General features: G+C 42.2%; 1 protein-coding gene and 1 long non-coding RNA gene across 13 annotated transcripts in view; one reads left to right on the top strand and one right to left on the bottom strand.

Moving 5' to 3' along the window:
• The window catches only part of LOC141117457 (uncharacterized), a 135,751-nt gene extending 112,292 nt beyond the window's left edge, over positions 1-23,459 (top strand). For all 5 annotated transcript variants that reach the window (XR_012237156.1, XR_012237157.1, XR_012237155.1 and 2 more), the window contains one exon: positions 23,384-23,459. This is a non-coding gene — a long non-coding RNA (uncharacterized lncRNA). The remainder of the gene's footprint in view (positions 1-23,383) is intronic.
• LOC141117456 (CD48 antigen-like) overlaps positions 1-27,461 on the bottom strand; it is a 155,065-nt gene that overhangs the window by 17,027 nt on the left and 110,577 nt on the right. For 4 of the 8 annotated variants that reach the window (XM_073610329.1, XM_073610331.1, XM_073610328.1 and 1 more), the window contains exons 5-6: positions 23,363-23,464; positions 20,681-20,757 (exon numbers count right to left, since the gene is read on the bottom strand). In XM_073610329.1, the coding sequence (XP_073466430.1) occupies positions 20,681-20,757; positions 23,363-23,464 (179 nt within the window). The remainder of the gene's footprint in view (positions 1-20,680; positions 20,758-23,362; positions 23,465-27,461) is intronic. The other 4 variants (XM_073610335.1, XM_073610333.1, XM_073610336.1 and 1 more) reach the window with 2 other exon arrangements.

Below are 27,461 nucleotides of genomic sequence, written 5' to 3'. Positions count from 1 at the left end.
TTCATGGTAGCAAGAACAGCCCAAGATATAAGCAGGAGGAGTTTATTATTATGGAACAGGCTTGACAGTAAGGGGAAGGAACTTTTGGCCTTATGCTGAACAGTGCACCAAGTGGTAGGAATGCTTAGGATGGTATGCACCCAGGGATGATTGCCCATGGCCCATACTGCCCTAAATGTTACTACCAATTTGAGCACCATCCAGACCCACCCAGCGTCAGCAGCTTTCAGCCTCTCATAGAGCTTTATAAGCTGCCGGCATCTGGACGATGTACCCAAAAAAAATTGATGTCCCTTTTTTCCCACAAATAGAGCTTTCTTTTGGTGGTATTTGATCACTTCTGCGCTATAAACAAGAAAAAAAAAAAAGACTGACAATTTTGAAAAAAAAAAAAATGTATTCTGCTACATATTTTTGGTAAAAAAACACAATAAGCGTATATTGATTGGTTTGTGCAAAAGTTATAGCATCTACAAACTATGGGATATTTTTATGGCATTTTTATTAGTAATGGCGGCGATCGGTGACTTATAGCGGGACTGCGACATTGCGGCAGATAAATCAGACACTAAAGTGGGGTAGACACTATAAAGAAAATTGGGCGAACGTTCATCCCATTTTTCTCAATGTTTATAAGCAAATCTGAACTGTTGAATAAAAATTTGTACGAAAATTCTCATACGACAAATGTTTTTTTTTGCTTATCATTTCTGATCATGGGCAGTCTTTTTCTGATTTTCCTCGTACGAAAACGGTACACATTAACTGAAAATTATTCCTTCTGTTCCTATATGAGAAACATTTTCGAGTTTGTCCCTTCCAAATCTTTCAGATCGGCTGTCGAAAGTCATGTACATACTATACGAAAGTGGTACGAAAATTCTTTGGACAAAAATGTTCGCTCGAGCCTTAAGTGACACTTTTTTGGGGACCAGTGACACCAATACAATGATCAGTGCTTAAAAATATGCACTGTTACTGTACTAATGACACTGGCAGGGAAGGGGTTAACATCAGGGCCGATCAAAGGGTTAAATGTGTCCCTAGGGAGTGCTTTCTAACTGTGTGGGGAGGTGCTTGTACTGGGGGAAGACAGATCAGCCTTCCTGCTTAGCAGAAACACAGTATCTCTGTCTTCCCTGGTCACAGAACGGCGATCTGTCTTGTTTACATAGGCAGACCGCCGTTCTGCCTCTGTTGGGAACAATCGGCGGGTCCCCGCAGACATCCGGTCCGCCGGACCCACTAGTTGGCTCCCGCTGTGTCCAATCACCGCAAGAGCTGGTCACCAGCGGCATGCGTGCGCAGCGCAAACCCAAAGGTAAAGATGACGTGCAGGTACTAGATTTTGCCTGTAGGAGATGCCGCCCCACAGTACATATACGTGGGGCGGTTGGCAAGTGGTTAAAGTATATCTTTATATACTCGGGGACGCAAAAGGGAAGGCTCAGAACCCCTGATATGTTTTTGTTGCTGTCTGTGTCCCCACTGGAGTGCCTCGTCCTCTCTATTTGTCCTGATGATCACTGACACTGGGACAGAAAGTAATGAGAAATTTTCATTTTACATTTGCCACCAAAATGGGAAATCTTCCAGTGGGGTCACCTGTTTTAGTGACAACAATGGAGGTGTTTTGTCTTACATTGTATGTTAGTACTCTCACTTTCTGATGTGTCTTCAAAACACAAAGTGAATGGAAACCTCCCAAGTGGGATACAAACACAGTAAGAACATCTTAACCACTTCAGCCCCAGAAGATTTTACCCCCTTCCTGACCAGAGCACTTTTTGCTATTCGGCACGGTGTCGTTTTAACTGACAATTGCGCGGTCGTGTGACGTTGCACGCAAACAAAATTGACGTCCTTTTTTTTTTTTTGCGTTATAAACAAAAAAAGAGCGACAATTTTGAAAAAAGCAATATTTTTTACTTTTTCCTATAAGAAATATCCCCCCAAAATAAAAAAACATATTTTTTTTCCTCAGTTTAGGCCGATATGTATTCTTCTACATATTTTTGGTAAAAAACAAAACAAAAATGCAATAAACGTATATTGATTGGTTTGCGCAAAAGTTAGAGCATCTACAAAATAGGGGATAGATTTATGGTATTTTAATTATTAATATTTTTTTTAATAGTAATGGTGGCGATCTGCGATTTTTATCGTGACTGCGACATTAGAGCGGACACATCGGACACTTTTGACACTATTTTGGGACCATACAGCGATCAGTGCTAGAAAAATGCACTGATTACTGTGTAAATGACACTGGCAGGGAAGGGGTTACACACTAGGGGGCGATCAAGGGGTTAAATGTGTCCTAGGGAGTGATTCTAACTGTGGGGGGATGGGCTACCACTCACATGACAGAGATCTCTGCTCTCGATGACAGGGAGCAGTGTTCAATGTCATGTCACTTGGCAGAACGGGGAAATGCCTTGTTTACATAGGCATCTCACTGTACTGCGGCTCCGTGACACGATCGCTGGGACATCGGCAGCCATCAAGTCCGCGGGTCCCGCAGGCACGGTCATGCTGTACGCGGCGGGAGTGCGCCCACTAGCCCGCCAATTAAAGGGGACGTACAGGTATGCCCATTTGCCCACTGCTTGCTGACATCGTGCCGACGTTTATCGGCGTGCAGCCGTTGGCAAGTGGTTAAGGTCCATGCACATTGGGCTTAAAAAGTGCTCCTTCTACAGGAGTTTTGTAGGGTTTGTTTCCAGCCTGTAGAAGCAGCTCAGTGTTATCCTATGTGTCCATACATATTAGGGTGATTACAAGCATATATCAAGAGGATGGTTTAGAGGCAGAAAAAAAAAACCCCATCACAAGGACTTTTGAGGCAGAAAAAATGCTAAACGCTCATAAACGTCTAAACGCTGAATTTAGGAGCGTTCAGCATTTTCAAGTGTACATTTATTATTATGGAAAATGAGCAAAGGGGAATGTTTTGGAAAAAAAACACTTTTAAAACAAATGGCCATAAACTCTCCTAAACTCTTGTGCAATATGAGCTGTTTTATACTGCTTTTTCGGCTCCTAGTGTGCATGGAACCTAAGGCTGCCTTCACACCTAAGTGTAGTGTCTTTAAGCGTTTTTTTCCGGTGTTTTTGAGCAAGATTTTGGCTCATTTTTTATGCACGTTTTTATACAGCGTTTTTTGAGCTTTGCCTTTTTTATTTATTAGCCAGTAGAGAAAACTATCGTCTGTTGCATCATTTGTTGCTAGGTATTTTGGCTTTTTTAGCTTTTCCATTAGCTTTTATTTCTTTTTTTATTATTATTATTCGTTATTATTTCTTTTTTTTTCGTTAGGGTAAGGGATTAGCATTAAGGTTAGGTTAGAGTTAGGATTAGGGGTGGGGTTAGTGTTATTTTTTACTTATTTATTTCTTGTTAGGGTTAGGGTGTTAATACTACTACTGCTAATCATAATACTAATAATAATAATACATGAATAAATATATGTAAAATAAATACACAAATAAAAATAATCATAAATAAATTCAATACATGAATACTAAGTACTAATAATTAAAGAATTAACCCCTAACCTTCACCCCTAACCCTTAAAAAAATAAAATAAAATAATAAATAACTAAACACTCTAACAGAAAATAAGTAAATTAATATTTATTTTTTTTTAATTTAAAATAAATAAATAATAATTAATAGCTAAACACCCGAACAGAAAATAAATACATTATTATTTTTTGTATTTGGGTGTTAATAATAATAATAATAAATAATATTAAGACCCAAACAAAAAAATAAATGTAATAATAATACAAAAATAATTTTTGATTAATACTTTTTAAGGTTAGGGGTTAATTATTATCATTTATGTATTAATACATATTATTCATTTATTTTATTTATCTATGAGGATTTTTAGTTATTTATGTATTTACTTTACATTTATTTATTCATATATTACTATTTTATTGATTTTTTTTTCAATTGAGCAGAAAAATCTTGCAAAAACAAAACACGCAAATGCGCACCAAAAAATTGCCTTTCTATACATTTCTATGGGAATAAAAACGCGCCAAAAACGCTCAAATCAGCATGACATGTTAGGTATTTATTTACTCGTATAACATCATCTTTCACATAGTACAAAAAACTTAACTTTTTTTTTTTAAATTCATTAAAGTGTATTTATTTCCAAAAAATTGCATTTGAAAGACCGCTGGGCAAACACAGTGTGACATAAAATATTGCAACAACCCCCATTTTATTCTCTAGGGTCTCTGCTATGTGTGTGTGTGTATATATATATATATATATATATATATATATATATATATATATATATATATATATATATATATATATATGTTTGGGAGTTCTAAGTAATTTTCAAGCAAAAAATACTGATTATAAGTTGGGAGCAACAAATGTCAGAAAAAGGCTTGGCCTTCAAATGGTTAAAAACCCATTACGAAAAAAAAAATAAAGAGAAAATGAACAAAAACGGTTATAACTTCCTTTTTTAGTAGTGTGCATTCTGATGAAACAGAAAAGTGAATGCAAATGAAAGTAGAAAAAAAAAAAAACACATCCACATTCTTGTTCCTCATACCATCACAAAGCAGAAGTAGAGTACACTCCCTAATAAATAACTTGTTTCTTTGTATCTAAGGTAACAAGTTTGACAGGAGATTGATTGGTTTAACAGAAATCAACTAGTTTGGTGGCTGTTCTGGCGGGCTTTTGTGTACATTTAAATATCCTTTGCTTTATCTCCCCTGGGCAATAACTGTATTTTGAATATTATTTTTTTTTTTTAAGCCGACCTTTGATTCTACCAGTATTCTCTGCTTTATCATAACTGTAAAAAATCCTGTTCTCCCAGCTTATAATTAATTTGTTGTTTAAACTTTCTGACATATTCAAACTCTGACATTTTTATGTAGTCAGCCAACGATATGCCTATAATAGGACACTATGATCTATCAAAGCTGCAAATATGGTTTGTGTTGAACCCAAGAATAAAAGTGTAATAATTGCAGAATAGCGGTCTTTAGATAAGTTGGCTGCAATCAATTTTCTAGGCTAAGTACATTTTCTGCAATGAAATACCAGTTGATCTTGACAAAAATCCATTGTCCGTGTAGATTCCTGTGCACAGAACTATCTCAAACCATGTTATCGGTAGACATGTGCACTGCTGAAAAAATGTGTTCGTTTTCATTTCATTCATTTATTTTTTATTTTTTCGGGTCATTCATTATGATCGAAATTCGGAAATTCGAAAGTCCGGAAATTTAGAAATTCGAAAATTCGAAATAACTAACTAACTAATAATAACTAACCTTTAAATTATAGGTATTGGAATTTCCTTTCAAATTTGGCTGTTAGTGAACATAACAAATACAAATTTATTCGAAGTTACGAATTATCTGAAATAACGAATCTAAACAAATGGAACTGAATGAATTAATAATATATATACAGTATTTTTTTTATTATTATTATTGTTATCTATTATTATGAATTTGTTACGTTTCATTCATTTTGATACAGTGTTAAAAGAAAAACCAAAAAAAAAAAAAAAAAACAACTGCGCTAGTATAACATCTAAAAAAGCCGCAACTCAAAAGTGAGATACACACCAAACAAATGAGAAAAAAAAAAGAAGCTGCGCTGACAGTGAATGAAACGAGCAAACAAATGTGCCCCAGTGAGCAAGTAAACCTGTTGGTTTGGTTGACAAATCAAATGAAAACGCTCTTGATTTCCATTTAATTCAGGTTTTTATTAAAGTTTTACACGTTTTTAATTTTCCTGCTGGACTTGTTGGTTCACTTATCATCATTGTATAATTTATAACATTTACTTAGTTCGCTGAATTGGTTGCCTTTGTTTCACTCAACAGGTTACTCTTTTTTGTTACTTCTCAGGATTTACTTGTTTTATTACATTTAACTGCATCTGTATTTTAGATCACCCTTTATTAGTTCAACATTGTAGGGTTTTCATTTTATTTGTCAACCAAACCAACATATTTACTTGCTCACTAGGGCACATTTGTTTGCTCGTTTCGTTCACTGTCAGCGCAGCTTGTTTTTTGTTTCTCGTTTGTTTAGATACAGTATTCTTTTTTTCGGATAATTTGTAACTACGGATAAATTTGTATTAATTACGTTCACTAACAGCCAAAATTGAAAGGAAATTCCAATACCTATAATTTATTAGTTAAGATTTTTATCAGTTAGTTAATATTTCAGATTTTCGTTCTTTTGAATTTCCGTTCCTATTTTTTGATTTTCAAATTTTTTGATATCCGAATTTCTTAATTTTCAAATATTCGAATTTTCAAATATTCAAATTTACGAATTTTCGAATATTCAAATTTACGGATATTCTAATTAACGAATTTTTGAATATTCAAACTTGCGAATATTCTGAAACATTTGTTAAATGGGTTTTCATTAATTCAGATATTTCTGAATGAATAAATTTGTCGAAATTTGTTAAAAAACAAATTCAGAACTAAACAAATTGCACATGTCTAGTTATCGGCATTCCCAGTTATCCTCTGAAAGCTACAAAAAACTGTGTAATGAAGATGAGGACAGGAGATGTGTTTGTTGATCTGATTAGGAAAACAGCCTAGGGTGACAATGCTGCTACTCCATAGATGCAGTGCAGTGAGTATGTTGTGAGTGTGGTCTCCCTAGGACGGGAAGTGTATAACTGGCAGGATCACAAGTTTCAGGAAGCTGCTGTGACACGTTGGGCGCACGCACGTGCGAACACTATTGCCCATAGAATCGTGCACAGGCGAACATATATTCCCAGGAATGCATTTGCAGGTGCGCATGCACGCAAAAATGCACGCAATCGCAGGAGCACGTTCACAGCCTCCACTGGCATCAGATGGCCTATTTAAAGGATGCTCAGACTCCTGCTCAGCGCGGACTGGTCTGCTTGAAGCCTGTATGATATCCGTTGCTGACTTGGCTTGCTACTGACCTGACCTTGGATCCCGTTTATGCTCTGATCATTGGTTTCTGACTTTGGCTTACTTATGACCTCGCTCCTGTATGATGCCTTGATACCTCTCTGCCCGCATGTTACCGACTCCAGCTATCCTGACTACGCTTCTGTCTCCTGTTTGGCTTCATGTTACTTTTGAGTGCCTGCGTTGGCTGTCCATCATCCCAGCTCCAGTGAACCAAGTGTGCTCCTGTCTCAAACCTTCAGGGAGCTCTGGAAAGCCACACATCCAGAGCCTGCAATCCTGGTGGAGTGTCCCTTTAACCTCAGCTGATCTATCCGGCATCATTGTCGTTCCTGACCTAATGTTCTGCCTGAGTCTACAACTCCAGCCACCAGCTCTGCAATCAACATCTACAGGCACTCATGTTCCTCCTGTCCCTTGGCACCATCTGTTCAACTCTCAGTGGGGCCTGGGATGGAGATACAAGAGAGGCCCCAGTTTCAAGGGATGGAAACCATAATTGCGTTTTAACACAATGTCACTTGTGTCACTTAATACAAATGAGAAGGCGCCCCCTCTAGAAGATGGCTCCCTATTTATTCAAATGAGGAGGGAGAGCACACTATCCTGAAGAAGCTACGTGTGGACGTAGCAATACGTGTTGATGTCACAGGCACGTCATGGACTCTCGGGATTATTTACCCCTATGACAGCACCTCATGACATGTGGTCGGATGTTATGTCTAATAGTCCATGTAGGGTGACGAAGAAGGATACGAGGAGTGTGTCTCCAATATCCCCATGCATATGCAGCGAATCTGGTTTGCAGCTCAGGCATCTCTGAGGCCACCTGGACATTAGGAGCTGGAGCCGTTACAGACCATATGAACTACCTGCCCTACACAGAGATGGCAAGGCGACTGCTATTTAGTTAGTCTGGAGGATCTGCCTTGGTAGGGCAAGACTGCTCGCTTCCCAACTTAATACCTTCTTGAGATTGCCAAGAATACTTGAACTTTGTACCATCACCCAAAGGTGCTGTTAGCTTCACGGGCCAGTGCTTTTCCCTTGCTTTATTAAATTACATCTTTTATCCCTGGATGTTACATCACAACGATTCTTTAAGGATCCCATGCACTTTATTTTCTCATGCAGGCAATGATTGACAGATGCTCTATACTGCCCTAATTTTAACTGTGACTTTTCCTTTATTATCTAGGTCACCCAGTGCACGGACATTCCATGAGTACAGCAGGGACCCTGCATTGGAAGCCCCAGGGCCTATGTGAGCTGTAGATACCAGTGTTTGGTTACTGGAAGAAGAGTTATCTTCCCCCCTTATTTCTGTAATGGATTAACACTGATATATACAGCGCCCATAGATTCATAGTCCGGACATGTATTACTGTGGCATTGTTTTTAGTGGTATGTTGAATGGATGTTTTTGATATACCGTGTGTCATATTAGAGTTTTTCCTCTTTTTATTGTTATTTTTGCAATAAATACAAGCCAATACACCATACAAGTCTTGTTTCTGCCTAATTGACCGCTTGGTTACCTATTGTGGGAGCTTCACTTCCCCTAAGAATAGCCTTCCCTTTTTCTCTTGTCGAACAAGAGAGGCCGAACTTGTCATTTCAGCCTTCTACCAGGGCTGTGACAACCAAGTTAAAATATAGGAACAAAGGCTGAAAATGTTTCCCTGAGGCAGAGTCTTTACTATTTGCAGAGCCGGTTTCTCTTTTGAGGTGCTTTCCTACCCTGTCAACATCACCTTAGTAGTAAAATAATAGTTATACTATGACCATAGTGATACTACAAGACTATTGGCCATGAGGACTCCGAGGGGCAATCCACTGCTTGAGCATGGAAGAGAGACATCTTATACCACCTAGACACGGATATTTGTCATTATTTTATGGATTTCTCACTCTTCCTTGTTTTTTCCTTCTGGAAAAGCTTGGTCTTTGATTGTGTTCTTTTCAGTCTGATATTATATATTATATTTTTTGTAATAGCTGTCACACTTGTTTCGATGACACATTTACAGTCAGAAATATATATGTATATATTATATATATATATATATATATATATATATATATATATATATATATATAAGCAAGAGCCACTGAGAATGTGTGTAAACTCCCCGCTGTCAGGTCCGTATGACGTATGGTCCTGGCAGTGAAAGGGTATTTTAACTTTGCCGTCAAATTTAAGAAAAACCTACTATATGTTTGTTATGTGTTCACATTTACACAGCATCCCTAATTTTTTTTGTTTTATTAAATAATTCTTACCTTTAAGATGTTTCTCTGCCATGGTTGACTGCAAGTTTTCTCGAACAATGTTAGAGTGAGCCTGTCCCTAATAAAGAGGAGCTCCAGGCTCCTTCAGAAAAAAATAAATAAAAGTCAGCTGCTACAAATACTGTAGCTGCTGACTTTTAATATTGGAGCACTTACTTGTCCAGGGATCCAGAGGTGTCCTCACCCGAGCCAATTTGTCAATCAGCTATCGGGTGCTGCCGCCACCATCTCAACTAAGGGAAACCGGCAGTGAAGCCTTACGGCTTCACAGCTGGTTCCCTACTGCGCATGCACTTTGTAAATGGGCTGGCTGCGGGGGAAGGAGGAGGGAGGCCAAACTGCCGCAGCGAACTTAGCCAGAAGTGGGAGCGGTGCCTGTAAAAAAACAGGCACCTGCTCCCCCCAAAAGGTGCCAAATGTGGCAGCGGAGGGGTGGAAGAGGCAGACAAGCGGAGTTTCGCTTTAACCACTTGCTGACCCGCCATAGTAATTATACTGTGACGGGGCGGCACCTGCAGGCACTACCATGTACATGTACGTCATTGTGCCTGCTCCAGTTTAGGAGTTAGCTGTATGCCCTCCCTGCCCCCCTGCGGATCCCTGCATCAAATGATCACGTTATAAACAAAGCTGTTATGAATGAATCTCATTCATAACAGCTCTGCTTCCTCTATCAGTGTGCCAGTGAGCTGCGATTGGCCCACAGCTATCACATGATACCTGGCCCATTCACAGCACCCTGTACCATGTGATTAGCTGTAGCTATTAAAAACTAATTTTATTTAACTTTTTCATTTTCAAAAAAATTGTGAAAAATAAATAAATTATAACTTCGAAAAAAATCGCCATGCCTCTTACTAAATGCCTCAGGCTATCTACTTTCCAAAAAGGGGTAATTTGGGGCATAATTGTTCTGTCCGAGCATTTGAAGGGACTCAAGAAATTAGATCCTCAGTAAATCAGGTTTGATAAATTCTCAAATAAATATACCATAGTTTGTATACGCTATAACCTTCACACAAATCAAATCAGTGGGATCAAACACCTCCAAAAGAAAGCTCTATTTGTGTAAAAAAAATAATTATATAAATTTAAATTTGCGAACACCATACCTCCCAACTTATTGAGATTGGGGCACCAAAAGTAAGTAGCAAAAGTATGTAGGCATAGGACACCCCAGCCACACCCCTTTTTATGCAAAAAAATTATTAGTTAAACCCACAAGTGCCTTTTTTTCCCACTACTATTCCTTTATATTGGCTTTTGAAGTTTACAAATGCAGCAATTTAGAAATTGGATGAAAGATTGAGTACTGGGAAACACACTTTTGAACGATTAAAAGTACATTTTTTATACAACTATATAGATTAGACCAAAATGAGGGACAAATGAGGAGGAAAGAAGGACAGAGAGACTTTGGGGGTTATAGACGAAAAGCAAATCCACTTTGCACTACAAGTGCAAACTACAAGTGCAAAGTGCACTTGAAATTGCACTTGGAAGTCCAGTCGCTGTAGATCCGAGGGGGACATGCAAGGAACATAAAAAACAGTATTTTAGCTTACACATGATTGGATAATAAAATCAGCAGAGCTTCCCCTCATTTCAGATCTACCCCTCAGATTTACAGCGACTGCACTTTCAGTGCAATTTTAAGTGTACTTTGCGCTTGTAGTTTGCACTTGTAGTGCAAAGTGGATTTGCCTTTCGTAAACAAGCCCATTTGTCCCAAATCAGGGACAATTGGGAGCTATGGTACACTATTGCATGACCGTGCAATTGCAAGTTGAAGAAGCACAGTGCTGAACAGCAAAAAATGGCCTGGTGGTGAAGGGGGTAAAATCTTCCGGAGAGTAAGGCTTCATGTACATGGGACGTTATTACAACCTCTCCTGAACTATTTAACTTGACAGATAGTAACCCACGTTTAAAACGCCCCTTTTGCCGCGTTTACATGCCGCCTTTAGCAGCGTTTTGCCGCGTTTGCGTCTAGAAGCGTTTTTTTTAAAAAATAATTAGTATTTATTGTTTTTAAATAGCCAAAAATGAAAAACGCCTGTAAACGCCTGTAAACGAAATGCGGCTAAACGCAAATTACCGTGTTTAGTCGCATTTTTGGCGCTTGAAATGCCTGTAAACTCATCTGCCTAGAAACGACTGTAAAGGACCCTGTGTACATGTACTGATAAGATAACATAGAGGAGAGTTCAGGGGCAGCTGAAAAAAACTCCCAACTGCTCCTAATTGTCCGTTTACCAGCAGCAGTCTACATGAGGCCTAAGTGGTTAGCATACATTGCTCAAAATCCTGCCCATAAACCTTGTTAGGACACTTTAGGGGGGCTCGGCTCCTTTAAGCGGGATAGCAGGCGTGCGCACGCTGCACTGCGGGTGTGCCAATGCGCGTGGCCGTCGGTCGCGATGACCGCCGGCCATGCGTGATCGCGGGCACAAGAGTCAGAACAGGGACGTGTGTGTTCGTAAACACACAAATCCCTGTTCTGTGAGCTGAGGAGACAGAGATCGTGAGTTTCTACTAGCTAGGAACAGCGATCTGTCATCTCCTCTAGTCAGTCCCCTCCCACTACTGTTAGAAACACCTCCCTAGGGAACACAGTTAACCCCTTGATCGCCCCCTAGTGTTAACCCCTTCCCTGCCAGTGACATTTACACAGTAATCAATGCATTTTTATAGCACTGATCGCTGAATAATTGTCAATGGTCCCAAAAATGTGTCAAAAGTGTCTGATGTGTCCGCCATAATGTCGCAGTCACCATAATTGCAGATCGTCACCATTACTATTAAAAAAATATATTTTAAATAAATAATAATAAAAAAAATTAAAAATGCCTCAAATCCATCCCCTATTTTGTAGATGCTTTTGCGCAAACCAATCAATATACGCTTATTGTGATTTTTATTACCAAAAATATATAGAAGAATACATAAAATTTGAATTAAATTAGCTTTCTTTTAAAAAAAAAATGGGGGTATTTATTATAGCAAAAAGTACAAAATATTGTGTTTTTTTCAAAATTGTCCGTCATTTTTTGTTTATAGCGCAAAAAAATAAAAACCGCAGAGATGATCAAATACCACCAAAAGAAAGCTCTATTTGTGGGAAAAAAGGACGTCGACCTTGTTTGGGTACAACGTCGCAGGACCGCGCAATACTCAGTTAAAACGACGCAGTGCCGTATCACAAAAAATGGTCTGGTCATTGAGCGGCCAAATCTTCCGGGGCTGAAGTGGTTAATAATAATAATATATGAATGAGTCCAGTTCTGTGTATCAGTGCCAAATCCCAAAAATAATGCACAAAATATAGAATAAGGAAGATCAGGGATTTTCAAGGTGTTCAATGCCTTCTGTCAGAATGATATGCCCATACTCATTACATTCGTAAAAAGTAATCTTTTATCACAAATTCATTAAAAAGTTTATGGGGTGACCCTCTTCTATCTCATTTCAATTATCATTGCAGATCCACCTCCTGTTACCCTGCACTCAATGTATATCTAGTGTATACAGACTATAAAATTAAATTACAGGCAATTACAAACCACACAATCAGGTCGAAGCAGTGCCACACAGAGGCAGTGAAAAATTCATAAGCCTCATAAGCTCCAACCCTTGTGGTTGGGAATAAAGGAGCAGTAATTTGCCCCGCTTAGCAAAGTACAGGTTGACTTTAAAATGGAAGATTCATTGAAGATTGTAGTATTACAGTAGATACCCTGTCGATCAACCTTTCTCAACCTTTTTACCCCAAAGGAACCCTTAAAATAAATTTCAGGTCTCAAGGAACCCTTGCTAAAACCACATTTTTGGAGATCAGTATACATTGGTGGTCAGTGGGAACAATGCCACTCCTACAGACAGCTAAAAAAAATATTGGTGTCATTCTGCTAATTCTTCCAATAGGCCTTGGCCCCAAACCTATGCAGGCACCATCAGATGGGAGGCCACAGCTCAAGGAACCCCTAGCAACTTTTGGAGGAACCCTAGTTGGGAATTGTTGCTTTAGGTTGTAATTGCAATATACAGTACTCTAAATAATCATCTATAACAATAACTTTTATCAAACATGCCCATTCATCAGCCCAGCTACCAAGCCCTTATTTGAATGTCTAGTGTACATATCATTCACCTGCTGGAGCCAGTTAATAAAAGCCTTGTTTGGTTGGAGCTTACACTACTCTGCCCCCACATAGATGCACTTACGCCTGGTGATGGGATGCTCTAGAAAACAGCACTGCATCATGGGAAGAAAGGGAGAAAATTATCCCATGGTCTTTCATACCTAAAAGTTTCTAAATTAAGTAGAATTGTTGGGATGTGGCACAAGGTTTCCAGACTGGGGTCCGGTGCATTTCTGTTCACCAGTTCGGTTACGATTCAGGTCCAAATTTATGCTTACATTCTTTTTTTTTGCACAGTGTTTTTTTTTTTTTTTAACATTAAAAAATTCAAAAAGTGTGGCGCTATAAACTCCATACATAAAGAATAATTGAAATGAATCTAAAGAATGAACACTCTAAAATATTGAGTGATTATTTCAAACATTTCAGTGTGAACCCAAAGGTGCTTATGTGAAGGGAATGTGATTGGTAAACAAAACTTAAATGCATTCATTAAATCCAATAATAGGTGAAAAAACATCACAAAATAATATTATATATAAAGTCCATGTCATAATAAGTGAGAAAACTGTGATGATAGTGCATAAACGATGATGGACAGGTGTTTCCTGAGCATGCGGAAGGGTTGTTTAGACCAAGCAACCTGGTAGGTAAATGGGCCACATGGAGACCAAACGTGCACAAAGGATTGGAATCAGTGCCAGAACCGTCACCAGGAATCATAGAGGCTTACCAGAAATATTGGCCTGAAATAGCATATGCCAAAACAGGTCAAAAAGGCTTGATGACCGACAGGTCTGAATATAACAACTGGTCAGATGTCGTCGTCACACAGAGAAGGGGGGAAGGAAATCAGCACGGCTTCCTCTTCACTGGATACACCATAGGCCAATAGTATGTGTGGCATGTGAGGGAAAAACACTCACATAGCGTGATAACGTTTTTAAACACCCGGAACTCCGCCCTCTCCACGCTGATTCTGGTGAGGCAATCAATGGAGACCATGGAGACAGTGACTGGCTACAACACCTCAGACAGGTGCTGTGCAGGTGGACTGTGGACAGCTGCTCAGCTCACACTTAGTCACAGGCACAGCTCTCTTCATTCTTGCTCCCTTCCCTCAGGCTTTGCGCCAAGCTGAAGATGATGGAAGAGGTGGGTGGAGCTAATTGACTAGGCGCGGAGGCTGAGCACTCTGAATGCTGGGGCAGGAGCAGCCTCTGATGTCACTCGTTGCTAGAAGCCGGGTGATTCTAGCAACCAGTGTAGCATGCAGCCGACCAGGATCGGCTCTGCTGCTGACTGTGATCCAACCTGCTCCTGAAAGGTACGGTGGCTACTAAGTGGCAGCGGCCGCCGGGTACTCCTGACAACTTGTCACTGCACGCTCGGGCAGTATGCGGTGCCGCCTGGGACCCATGGTAGGGCCAGCCCTGATTGGAGGGCTAATTCCAGGTCACACCTAGTGATCTTTTCTATGATTTGGGAGATACAGTAAGTTGAAATATTTTTTTCCAGAAACTGGTTAGACCCTTACATGTTCAGAAGATATGGAGAATAGTAGCTGTCTGTCCACAGCAAAGAGGTGAAATATTCGGGGAGAATCTAGCTATACAGTGGGGAGTGAGATACAAATGGGAGATAAGCTTTTGACATATTTCCCAATGATTGACACAATGAGTGACACTCTGCGGTAATTCTATGACTAGTAACCATTGGTTGTCCAAAAAAGAGTGTTGGAGGTTGGATCTGTAGTGTGTTTTAAAAAATCTTTATTTTTTATTTTTTATTGGTATACAATTCACCATGCAATGTACCAGAAACATATTTTATGGTTAAAATTGCGAAAACCTAGCAGAATATAATTTGTATCTTGTATCTACACAAATCTTGGAAACTACCATTAAACCTGGAAAACATTATTTTCTCTGTTTTTCCTTTCCACCCTTTTTTATTTAAATAGTTTTGTATTGCAATTTTTGTTGTTACACATTTATAACAGTAGACTGTGTGTCTACTGTTATAAATGTGCAACAACAAAAATTGCAATAAAAACTCAGTGGCATCTTCCTCCACACTAGTAAGACATTTTAGGAATTTCACAATAGTTTTAGGCTTTACAATCCATCAAAAGCAATACATGGACATGTATTAACACCATTTAATTTAGTTTTCTTTATTTAAAGCTGGGGTGTCAAACCTGTGGCTCACAGATGGCTATGAATGCGGCCCAAAACAAAATCATAGAAAATGGGAAGTTTGGGACTTTGAGTGAGGCCATAGACATGGTGAAGATAGATAAAATAAAAGTACACATTTATTGTCATAAAAGTCATAAAACATGTCAATAACAGGAACCACATGGGTGAGACAACATTATAGTCACTACCTGACGCCATCACGTCGAGCATGTGATTTTACCATCCGAGCCGACACAGCTGGGGAAACGAGCGCCTGTCGTGGGTGGTCCTGACCGCCGGCATCGGAGCTCCTCCCCGTTCTTGCCGTGCTAGCGTGACGCTGCTGGGAGTCGGCGTGCACGTGTGCAGGCTGCTATATCTGGCTTCCCCAGGCGCAGCTCCCTGTTGTCATCCGACATTTGATGCTGCAGTCCACCTTACCACTTCATTCCACGCTGAGACACCAGTAAGTCACCCCTGACTATGGTCTACTATCTTATAAACTATGCATCACTTTCCAACTTTGGATGTATGGATATCCTCATACCATGACATTTAATCTTTTCAGACATTCCCTGGTAGCCACCTATGGCCAACATCCAGTCTTAACATACATTTCCAACCTGAGTCCTGTGTTTTGGGGAGTTTCCGGATGTATGCCCTGTCAGCACGCTGCTCCATTACCTCAGCTCCCGGCAGAGATTGGTTGACCTCGGTTCCATACCCATTATACCTCACTACAGTGAGTTCTCGCAAGCATTTTTGTTATATTTACCCATTCCTTTTTTTTTTTTTTTTGTAAATTATTTTTATTAGATTTTCAATGTAAGTACCAAACAAAACAGAGCCTATTGGGCATACCCAGACTCGATCAACAACTACATAAAAAAAAAAAAAAAAAAAAAAAAAAAAACACAAAACAATAAACATACACATAGAGTCTATATCTATGTTCCTAACTAAACCATTGTACGCTCAACCACCTTGCGACTATTTAAAGTAGTCTTCCAATTCCATGTGTACACTGCCATACCCACTATATTCATTTATGTAATGAGATGTGCAATATAATAACAACCTGTTCAATTCCCCCCCTTCCCATACCTATCGACTGAAAAGCCCAGGGACTTTTATGCGATCAGGAACGCCATTTGAGCCCTTCCCGGTTACTCAATAGAATGAACTAATCATCAATTGAGTCTGAATTAGTAGACCGGGATTCCGTCCAAATATCCCATATTTTGTGGAATTTTTTTTCACAACCACGTGACAGGTAAGTAGCTTTGTACAATGGTAGGGCCGCATTCACCAACCTCTTCCAGAAATTTATTGAAGGTGCACATGAGGCCTTCCATCTGAGTACTATAGATTTACGGGCATAGTAAAGTAATAATCCTAGCAGGGTTCTGATTGCCTGGCGTGGGGCCAGTGGCTTAACGAGTCCCAGCAGACATACCTCTACAGACAATGGCACAGGAACAGTGGTGACAGTCAAAATAACTTTGGTTACCTCAACCCAAAAAATTTCAATCTGAGGACAATTCCAAAAAATATGAATGAAATCCGCTGAGGCTGAGTTACACCTCCAGCAAGAGGCAGAAACAGATGGATAGATTCTATGTAAGCGTTCAGGCGTGTAATATACCTTATGTATTATTTTAAATTGGACCAATCTATCTCTGGCTGATACTAGCTGTGAGAAGGGGTATTCCCACATTTCTTCCCAATCTTCTGTGTCCAATGCAGGGAAGTCTACCTCCCACTTTGCCTTAAGGTTTTCTAGTCCCATGTGTACGTTAGGAAGTAGTGCCTTATATATGGAAGATAAAGGTTTAGACAGAGCTTCATCTCTGAGCAGAGTCTCTAGATTCGAAGTGTAAAAGGCCATGGAAGCATTTGCAAACTGAGTGTTGAAAGCGTGCCTAAGCTGCAGGAATCTAAACAGGTGTGAGTTAGGTAAATTATATTGTTGTTTGTTTCAACCTATCAAAAGTCTGTAGTTTGCCCTCAAGACAGATTTGATTTATGTATTTAATGCCCTTGCATGCCCATACCCCAGGGTCGGGAATGGACCCGAATTCTGGTAATTGCGGATTGAACCAAAGAGGGCTATAAGGGGAGATGTGTCCAGAAGGGATGGGGCGTAATGAATTTGCCACTGTCCATGCCCGTATTACTGCTCTCATTGCTGATGTAAGAGGGAAGGGAGCTCTAGAGCCCCGGTAAAGTAGGTTCCTTAGCGCCTCATAAGACCCCAATCGTGCTGCTTCCAGAACCACTGCTGCGTTGGACTCGTCAGAGATCAGCCAGTTGTGGGCGTGTGATAGCATGGCTGCCACAAAATAAGAGTGTAGGTCAGGACAAGCCAAGCCCCCCTCTCCCCAAGGTCTCTGCAGCACCGTCAGCTTAAATCTCGGCTGACCAGATCCCCAAAGAAAAGATAATAGAACAGTATTTATTAGGCCAAATATCTTTTTGGGGATCCAGACAGGTGCGTGTCTGAGAGCATAGAGAAAGGCAGGCAGAAGCTTCATTTTAAATAAATTAATCCTCCCGATTAAAGAGAGGGGAAGATTCGCCCACGCCTTCAGCCCCTTTCTCATCCTCTGCACCAGTGGTTTTAAGTTAAGGGTATAATAATCAGAGGTAGATGTTGAGATGTGAATACCTAGATATTTAATTTTGTCTGTCCATAATAATGGTAGATTAGGATCTGCTATATCTTTTGCGGCCCCATCTATCGGCAAAATTTGGGATTTATCCCAGTTTACTTTAAGCCCGGAACAGCTAGTGAAACTGGAGAGAATGGTCAACGTCTCCCGAAGGGATTGGGCAGGGTCATTCAAGAAAAGGATAAGATCATCCGCATATAAAGCCACTTTCTCATGAATGGATCCCACCTGTATGCCCCTAACCCCGTCTGCCTGTCTGAGGGCCGAGGCAAGTGGCTCCATCACCAAGGCAAAAAGGGCCGGTGACAGTGGACAACCTTGCCTCGTGCCTCTTCGAACAGAAAAGGGTGCCGACAGAGCACCACCAAGCTTAATCTGCGCCGTTGGATTTTTATATAAAATATCAATCCATCTGCAGAATACCTCTCCAAAACCCATAACTTCTAGGACCGTGGACATAAAAGGCCATGCCACTGAGTCGAACGCCCTTTCAATGTCCAGTGTACCCATTCCTTTTTTGATAGGTTTCAATACATCCTACTAATTTATTCTATCATACTTTATAGATATACCACTAGCACCCGCCCCTGATGAGTGTAATATACACGAAACGCGTCGGGCATTGTTTAGGAATGCACAAAGTAGCCCCTATTTCAATCATCCATTCTGGGCATTCGGAGATGTTTCTTCACACCTCGATCATTCTACGTTCCTCCTTTTTTAATTTGATTTTGTATTTTACTGTGGTCTCATTGTCTCTTTTGCAAGTGTTGTTATATACTTTATGTACCATTATGAACTCATTGGAATGCATTGACTGTTCAATCCAGACCACTGCGGGGCACTTGGCTACCATACCCAGATGTACCCTAGTTGCCTGTATTGCACGCACATTCTTAATAGTGTGTGTGAACAAACATGAAATTACATTTTACTATAATGTTGTCTCACCCATGTGGTTCCTGTTATTGACATGTTTTATGACTTTTATGACAATAAATGTGTACTTTTATTTTATCTATCTTCACCATGTCTATGGCCTCACTCAAAGTCCCAAACTTCCCATTTTCTTTGAATTAGGGATGGAGGCACATCCTACATATGTGCCTCATATAAAGTCCCACAACCCTTCCCATTGTTCAAAACAAAATCATAAACTTACTTAAAAAATTTGATTTTTAAAATTTTTTTTTGTAAAAATGTGTTTATACTTAGTGAACACATGCGATGGAAGAAACATTTGACAGTGTCTCCTTACTGGACTTTTGTAAGTTTTATCTTCCCAAAGAAACATATCCCACTCTTCACAACCACACCTTATTCAAGTCTTTGGTATCACCTATATTTGTGAGCCACTATTTTCAAGGATGAATCACATGGGGGGCAAAATTAGAACCTAAATCTGATGAGCACCTTGAGAATTCATTGAGAATTGCTACTACATCCATCCAAACAGATATTCTTCCATTAGTTTATCAAAAACAGTGTTAAATATTGCACTAAAGGAAAGCAAAAGGAGGAGGAGAGAGAAGCGCCAAGCCAATCCTTTAAACAGCTTAGGAATTTATTCAGTATATAAGTATAAAACAACACTAAAAACTTGTGTGAAAAATGTTGGAGCACTTGCAGAGTGCTAGAGCGGGTGGGAGCTTCCACGTGCAGTGTCACAGGAGGGCTGCCAGAAAGTCTCTATTGAGGGATCCAGGAGCACCGTGTGTTAGCCGCAGCTGGTGCCTCGGTATGGGTCATGGAGACGTTGGCTGTGTGTCTCTGGGTGGGAGTGGTCCAGGGTTGTCAAACTTGGGAGCCGCCCACACGCTATCTGGCCAATCAGGTTGTTTTTAAAAAAATAACATACATATCATACTTACCGCCACTGTGCAGCTCGTTTTGCACAGAGTGGCCCCGAACATCCTTTTCTGGGGTCCCTCAGCAGCTCTCGCAGCTCCTCCCAGCATCAGATAACCCCCTAGGAAAAGCAATCCCCCGAAGGGGGTTTCCTTGCGGGCGCGCTCCCGAGTCCAGCATTTGTGTCCACAGACACGAATGCCGGACTCGGCCCCGCCCCCCGATGCCCGCGTCATTGGATTTGATTGACGGCAGCGGGAGCCAATGGCTGCGCTGCTATCAATCTATCCAATTAAGAGCTGGGACCCCGTGGAGAGAGGGACAGCGCGTCCCCTCGAAGAGATGAAGGGGCTCAGGTAAAATGGGGCGGGGGGGGAGCTGGGCCGGTGACTGCCAGGTGTTTTTTTACCTTCATGCATAGGATGCATGAAGGTGATAAAAGACGAGGGTTTACAACCACTTTAACTGGAATAAGTTTTTGTTAGACATCCAACCCAAGTGTCAGTCATTAACCAAGCTATGTTCTACAAAGCGATATTTGATATAAGCAGTAAAATTCTTTAGTTATTTACCTGAGTGGTGGGATTATCATTGGGAAGGGTTGTTTCACAATACAATGTGTTAATTTCTTGTTGAATTTGTTCTCTACCTAGAAAAAAAGTTATAGGTTTGGTAAGCTTATTCACCTGTTGCCTCTTATACTGTAGCATTTGAGTACTCCAATGGTCAGCTCTCCTTAGGCTCGGTTCACACTGGGGCGACTTGTCAGGCGACCTAGTCGCCTGACAAGTCGCCTCCCGTTCTGTGCTATGGAACCGTTCTAATCGGAGCGACGCAAGTCGCTCCGACTTAGAAAAAGGTTCCTGTATTACTTTGGGGGCGACTTGGGGCGACTTGCATAGACTTCTATGCAGAAGTCGTCTCGCAAGTCGCCCCGGCAGTCGTTTGCAGGTCGCCTCGCTGAGGCGACCTGCAAGTCGTGCCGCCCATGTGTGAACCGAGCCTTCGGCCCTGCTGCTGCCCACCAAGGGATTTCACTCTATTTCACTCTTCATACTACAACAGAGATATTCTCTCAGGTGTTCCCATCATTCTTCTGCAGTTTCCAGAGCATAAACAAGTTAAAAATCCAACAAGTAGTGTGGGATGGGTTCCTAATGCATTCAGCAGCTAGTCCTTGGCTGACCAAACTATTTCCCTCGTTTAAGTGTTGAGGGCTGAACTTTTTAAAGTTGAACTGTAGCAATTTGTTTCTCATTTTGGATATTCATCCCTGTGACCCCAGTAAAAGAAATGGGGGATAGAAGTTATAACCAGAATCAGGGAAACACAGACCACAATAAAAAACATTGCCAGATATTACAACCCTTCCCCACACTACTTGAAATAAAATTTTTGCTTTGCCCCATCACTTCCCACCCCGAGGGGAATCACTCTAAAAAGTACACAAATGGTAATACAACTCTGACAGAGGCTCTGAGCCTTCCTTGTCTCCAAAATAAAATAAAAGATGTTGGCAGGAGTTGAGCTTCCAGAGCTGATTCATTCAGATGATTCATTAGATGTGCCTGGCGAGTTGAGGAAAAGTCCACTCTCACTTGCTAACCAGGTACTTAGATATCTTCTAGGTAGTCCAGGTAGGTTAGACATGCGCATAATTCTATGAGTGTGTGGGATATTTATGGGTAAATTAGAAACAGTGCCAGGACAAGGTCATCTAGAGCCCAGGGCGAACATACCAAAATGTGCCCCTAAAGATGTATGAGCATTATGTGTCTCCCAGTATGCCCCCAACACAAATACACCCCCCCAAAAAATGTATAAATCCCCCCTCCTAATATAAATACTCTACCCCTTAAATTTCCCCTTCAAGAACAAATACTCTTCTCCCAACTCCAAATCCCCGCTGTCAGCACAAATTCCACTCCCCTATTCCCCCATCCTAACACAAATCCCCCCTTCCAAATTTCCCTTCCTAGCACAAATACCCCCAATTTATGCCTACCAGCACAAATTCCCTCTCCCCCAAACAAAAATCTCCCCTTCTAGCACAAATCCCCTCCTCCTCTAGCATATTACATTTTCTAGCACAAACCCCCCAAATCCTCCTAGCACAAATCCTCTTCCCCCATCCCTCCTCCCAACACACATCCCCCCCAAATCACCACCCCTAGCCCACCTCCCCAAATTTCCTCTCTTAGAACCATTCATACCCCCTGCTGCCCCCCCCCCCCAAATTCCCCCTCCTAACACATATCCCCTTCCCCCAATCTCCTTGTGGTACCACCACACCTCACATGATACCACAGTGCCCAAGGCAGCCGCTCTTCCTGCCCACCCCTTGTCCCGGCCCCGATTAGAAATGAATGGGTTTATGGCTAAATCATGGTTCTATAACTAAACCCCAGTAGAAAGGGTGAAATGTGTCAAGGGAACCAGGTTGTGAACTGTTCTACTTACTTTTAAAAAAAAACATACGAGGAACTACAGAACTCCAGAGTGCAGTCTCGTTGTTTGATAATTTAATACAGGCGTCTCCAAACTTTTTAAACAAAGGGTCAGTTTGTTGTCTTTCAGACTTTAGGGAGGCCAGATTGTGGCCAGTGGGGGTAGAAAATGTCCCCTGTCCAGCATCAGTGATAAAAAATATAGCCATAGGGTTGGTGGTCAGCAGGAGGAGGAGTAGTGCCCTATCATTGGTATTAGTGGGAGGAATAGTGCCCTATTATTGGTGGCAGTGGAAGAAATAGTGCCCCATAGTAGGTGTCAGTGAGAGGAATAGTGCCTCATACCATTGTGAGGAATAGTGCCCCAAGGACCAGATAAAGGCTTGAAAAGGGCCCTGGCCCTCGGGCACAGTCTGGAGACCTCTGGTTTAATAGATAAAGGAGGAGTCAAAGCCCATAGAAAGACCAGCACTCTTGGCTAGAGATCCTGGGCTGTAAAGTGAGGCAGGAGCAGTCTATGGGATGTTATAGCATTTATTTGCATACAGTTGAAAATTAAAATAACTTACAATGATATGAATTGTATTTCTTACACAACTGACAATACCATGTTTACACATACACAATAGGAGTCATTTGACTTACTTCCCTAAGCTGTGATACAGGTGTTCTTTACAATAGTTATTATTGTTTTCAGGAATGTCACTGTTATTTGCATCTCTCATTGGGTGTCATTCCTGAGTATGACTGTCATTATGGCAAAAAACTGTTATAAATTTGCAGCTTGGCCAATTGTCACATACGCACCATGCTCTTCTTCTTCCTCAGATGAACAATAGGTTGCCACGTGTGCCTGGTCACCATCCTCAATCAACTTTGATGACGCTAAGGGCCAGAAATTGAAGTAAGCTTCAAATGCAATTTTGAGGGGAAAGAGGGTATTAAGGTTGACCTAAACTTAATAACAAACATTTAATGTATTGCTACAATACAAAATTTCTATTAGCGCAATCTTATGTCAAATTAAAAAAAAAAATGGTGATAAAAATATCATACACCTGTAAAAAAAATGTGAAAAAATACAATGTGTATGCAAATTGATACAAAATACACCACCGCCTGGCTGCTGCTAACACTAAAAACGTGTACACGTCACATTAATCAAAATATATACCAAAACAGTGCTGCGCTGCCAATCATAATAATGTGCAATAATATATTGATAATGAACATATAATAAATCCAACCTGTGAATAAAAAAAAATGTGCAAAATACTATAACAGTAAAAAAAAAAAAAATAACCTAATGGCTAATAGCACAAAACAAATGTCCAAAACCAGTGCTGCGGTACCAAAATAAAAATGATGCAACACAAAACATAGTCCTAAAAAATAATAATAGTGATGAAAAAGTCTTCCAAATTGAAAACTTCACCAAACTGTGCACAACAAATTGAAAGTGCTGGTGCTCTCCTCCACCTCAGTGCTCTAGCCGCTCACCTTAAAATCTGACCCCTGTTTTACCAGCAGGTCAGATAAAGCAGATTCCCTGTGGGGGTAATCAATGAACCGGCCCGGCATGGAGATGCTAATCCCTTCATGTCACCCTCTTTCTCCTTACTGGCTTCACCAGTTTCAGACCTCCCTCAGATAATTCCGGTAAAACATAAGGATAAAAACACCAGATCTTGTGCTCTCTGTATGCCAATGGTTTATTTCTCCATTTAGAACAACATAGACATACTCACAAACAAAGCACTTCAGCAGTGCGGGCTAAAAAGACAAGATGAGACGAGATACTGACTGGAATGACGTCACCAACTTCGACTCCTCCCCCTATACGCGTTACGTCAAATGGCCATGACTTCATCAGTAAGGGCTTACTGATGAAGTCGCCCTTTAAGTTTGGGTTCCTAGAACTATCTGCCAGATGGCGTAAGGTACAAAACCGTTGGATTTTAAGGGATGGTCTCCAAACCAACAAACCATTCAAGGGTTCGGCAACAAATAGAGCGATCAAGATATTGATCTGACATTAACCTTGGTGGCTTCCCAGAGGGGGAAACAGTGAACCTTCTGACATCCAGCTGGGTCTGCAGATTAGCAATATGTATATTGAACAAACCTAATAGTCTCCAGGATCCTTATCTTTGGGATCCACAGTCGTTCAGTGGTGATGAGGACAATAATTGCCCAGTGTCTTGCAAGCCATGATATCTGCGGGTACAGTCTCAGATCCGAGAACCTCCTATTCTCCTTTCTGAGATCCACCACCTCATACAGCATAGCCAACAGTGTCTTCCAATGTCAGAGAAGCTATATCTAGATGCTGGAGACCAAGTAGTGAAGGCTCACATGGAGGTCTCACATTTAATGTTAGTGTTTTTGTCAGGAGACTAGTAGACCAGACTGTGTGGACTGCACAGAGATAACCCAAAACACATGTAAGTGAATAGTGATATTTATTAAAATAGGTGATAATTTAGAAAATACAAACAGTGAACAACCAACCCAACAAACCCACTACAAACAACAATATCTACAGCAAGGGGCAATACCGGAATCACAGATGTCAGCCAGGCCAGGGTCATACACAGCAGGTCAGCAAGAACATGGGATATACCAGAGACATAAACATTAGCCAAGCCAAGGTCATACACAGGAAGATCAGTAAATGAGGGACAGGGAACCAACAGGACAGAGAGGGAATGGATCGGGCTGAAGGGTACAGGAACACAGAAGGGATCGGGTCAGGATAAGCTCGGGCACAAAGTCAGATGCAGGCTCAGGATCGGGTAACAGGCGAACAAGGTCAGGGCTCAAGGAGAGAGATACCAAGGCAAGCATATGAGGGCTTGCCGGGTATTTATAGGACTGACTGTGATTGACTTCAAGTCACACCTGAGCGCAGGGAGTGTTGCCTGCTCCATACTGCCAGGATCCATCCGCTGGTGGACGTCAGTACTGCGGCCAAAAGATTAAATGACACCAGCAGGGAAATATTCTCCTGACAGTTCAACACTGCCAGGAGACACCTGCTGGTGGACCCCAGTACTGCATGCCAAACGATATATCTTACCAGCGGATGAATCCTTTCCTGACAGTACCCCCCCTAAAGGAGCGGCCTCCGGACGCTCCAACTAGTCTTAATTGTCCATTGTCTATGGCATCAGGCAGAATGGTGGAAGAAGGCTGGTCATCAGGCCCATCCAGGCAGACAGCTGGCACATCAGAGTCATTGAGCTGGGTAGCGGACAGGAACAAACCAAGTTGGGCAGCAGACAGGAACAAACCAAGTTGGGCAGCAGACAGGAACAAACCAAGTTGGGCAGCAGACAGGAACAAACCAAGCTGGGCAGCAGACAGGAACAAACCAAGCTGGGCAGCAGACAGGAACAAACCAAGCTGGGCAGCAGACAGGAACAAACCGAGCTGGGCAGCAGGCTCCGGGTCATCGAGCTGGGCAGCCGGCTCCGGGTCATCGAGCTGGGCAGCCGGCTCCGGGTCATCGAGCTGGGCAGCCGGCTCCGGGTCATCGAGCTGGGCAGCAGGCTCCGGGTCATCGAGCTGGGCAGCAGGCTCCGGGTCATCGAGCTGGGCAGCAGGCTCCGGGTCATCGAGCTGGGCAGCAGGCTCCGGGTCATCGAGCTGGGCAGCAGGCTCCGGGTCATCGAGCTGGGCAGCAGGCTCCGGGTCATCGAGATTGACAGCAGGCTCTGGAACATTAGGCCGAACAGCGAGCACCGTAAGGGCAGGCCAGATTACAGACACCGGCTCAGCAAGCTGGGTAACGGACCCCGGCCCAGTGGGCTGGGTAACAGGCCCCGACTCAGCGAGCTGGACACCGGGCACTGGTTCGGCAAGCCGGATAACGGATACTGGCTTGACAGGCAAAGTGACGGACTTCGGTTTAGCAGACTGGGTAACGGGCACCAGTTCAGCAGACCAGGTAACGGGCACCGATTCAACAGACTGGGTAATGGGCACCGATTCAGCAGGCTGAGACACGGGCACCGAAACTCCAGGCTGAAACACGGGCACCGAAACTCCAGGCTGAAACACGGGCACCGAAACCTCAGGCTGAGATACCAACATCACGACATCAGGCTGGAAGACAGGTACCAGGATATCAGGCTGGAGGATGGGCACATCAGACCGGAAAGCAGGCTCATCAGGCTGAACAGTGGGCACATCAGGCTGGAAAGTGGGTACCGAGACATCAGACCGGGCAGCAGGTGCTGGAACTTCAGGCTGGACAGCAAAGACAGGCGCTGGCACATCAGGCAGAACAGCAGGTACTGGCACAACAGGCTGAACAGGTACACCGGACTGGTCAGTAGTCGCTGGAGCGTCAGGCTGGAACATGGACACTGGGATTTCGGGCTGAGCAGCAGGCACTGGGACCTCAAACTGGGCAGCGGACACAGGCATTGGCACAACTGGCTGAGTAGCAGACACTGGCACATCAGGCTGGAAAGCGGACTGGAAAGCCGGCACCGAGACATCAGACCAGGCAGGTACTGGAACTTTAGACTGGGCAGCAGACACAGGCGCTGGCACATTGGGCAGAACAGCAGGTGCTGGCATACCAGGCTGAACAATAGGTACATCGGACTGGACAGTAGTCACTGAAGCGTCAGACTGGAACACTGGTAGCAAAACTTTAGGCTGGAACATGGACACAAGGTCATCAGACCGGTCAGCAGGCACTGGACCGTCAGGCTGGGCGGCAGGCACTGGACCGTCAGGCTGGGCGGCAGGCACTGGACCGTCAGGCTGGGTGGCAGGCACTGGACCGTCAGGCTGGGTGGCAGACACTGGACCGTCAGGCTGGGTGGCAGGCACTGGACCGTCAGGCTGGGTGGCAGGCACTGGACCGTCAGGCAGGGTGGCAGGCACTGGACCG

The sequence above is a fragment of the Aquarana catesbeiana genome, linkage group LG13, assembly GCF_042186555.1.
Source record: "Aquarana catesbeiana isolate 2022-GZ linkage group LG13, ASM4218655v1, whole genome shotgun sequence".
NCBI lineage: Eukaryota > Metazoa > Chordata > Amphibia > Anura > Ranidae > Aquarana > Aquarana catesbeiana.
This window is presented reverse-complemented; position numbering and strand designations above follow the sequence as displayed.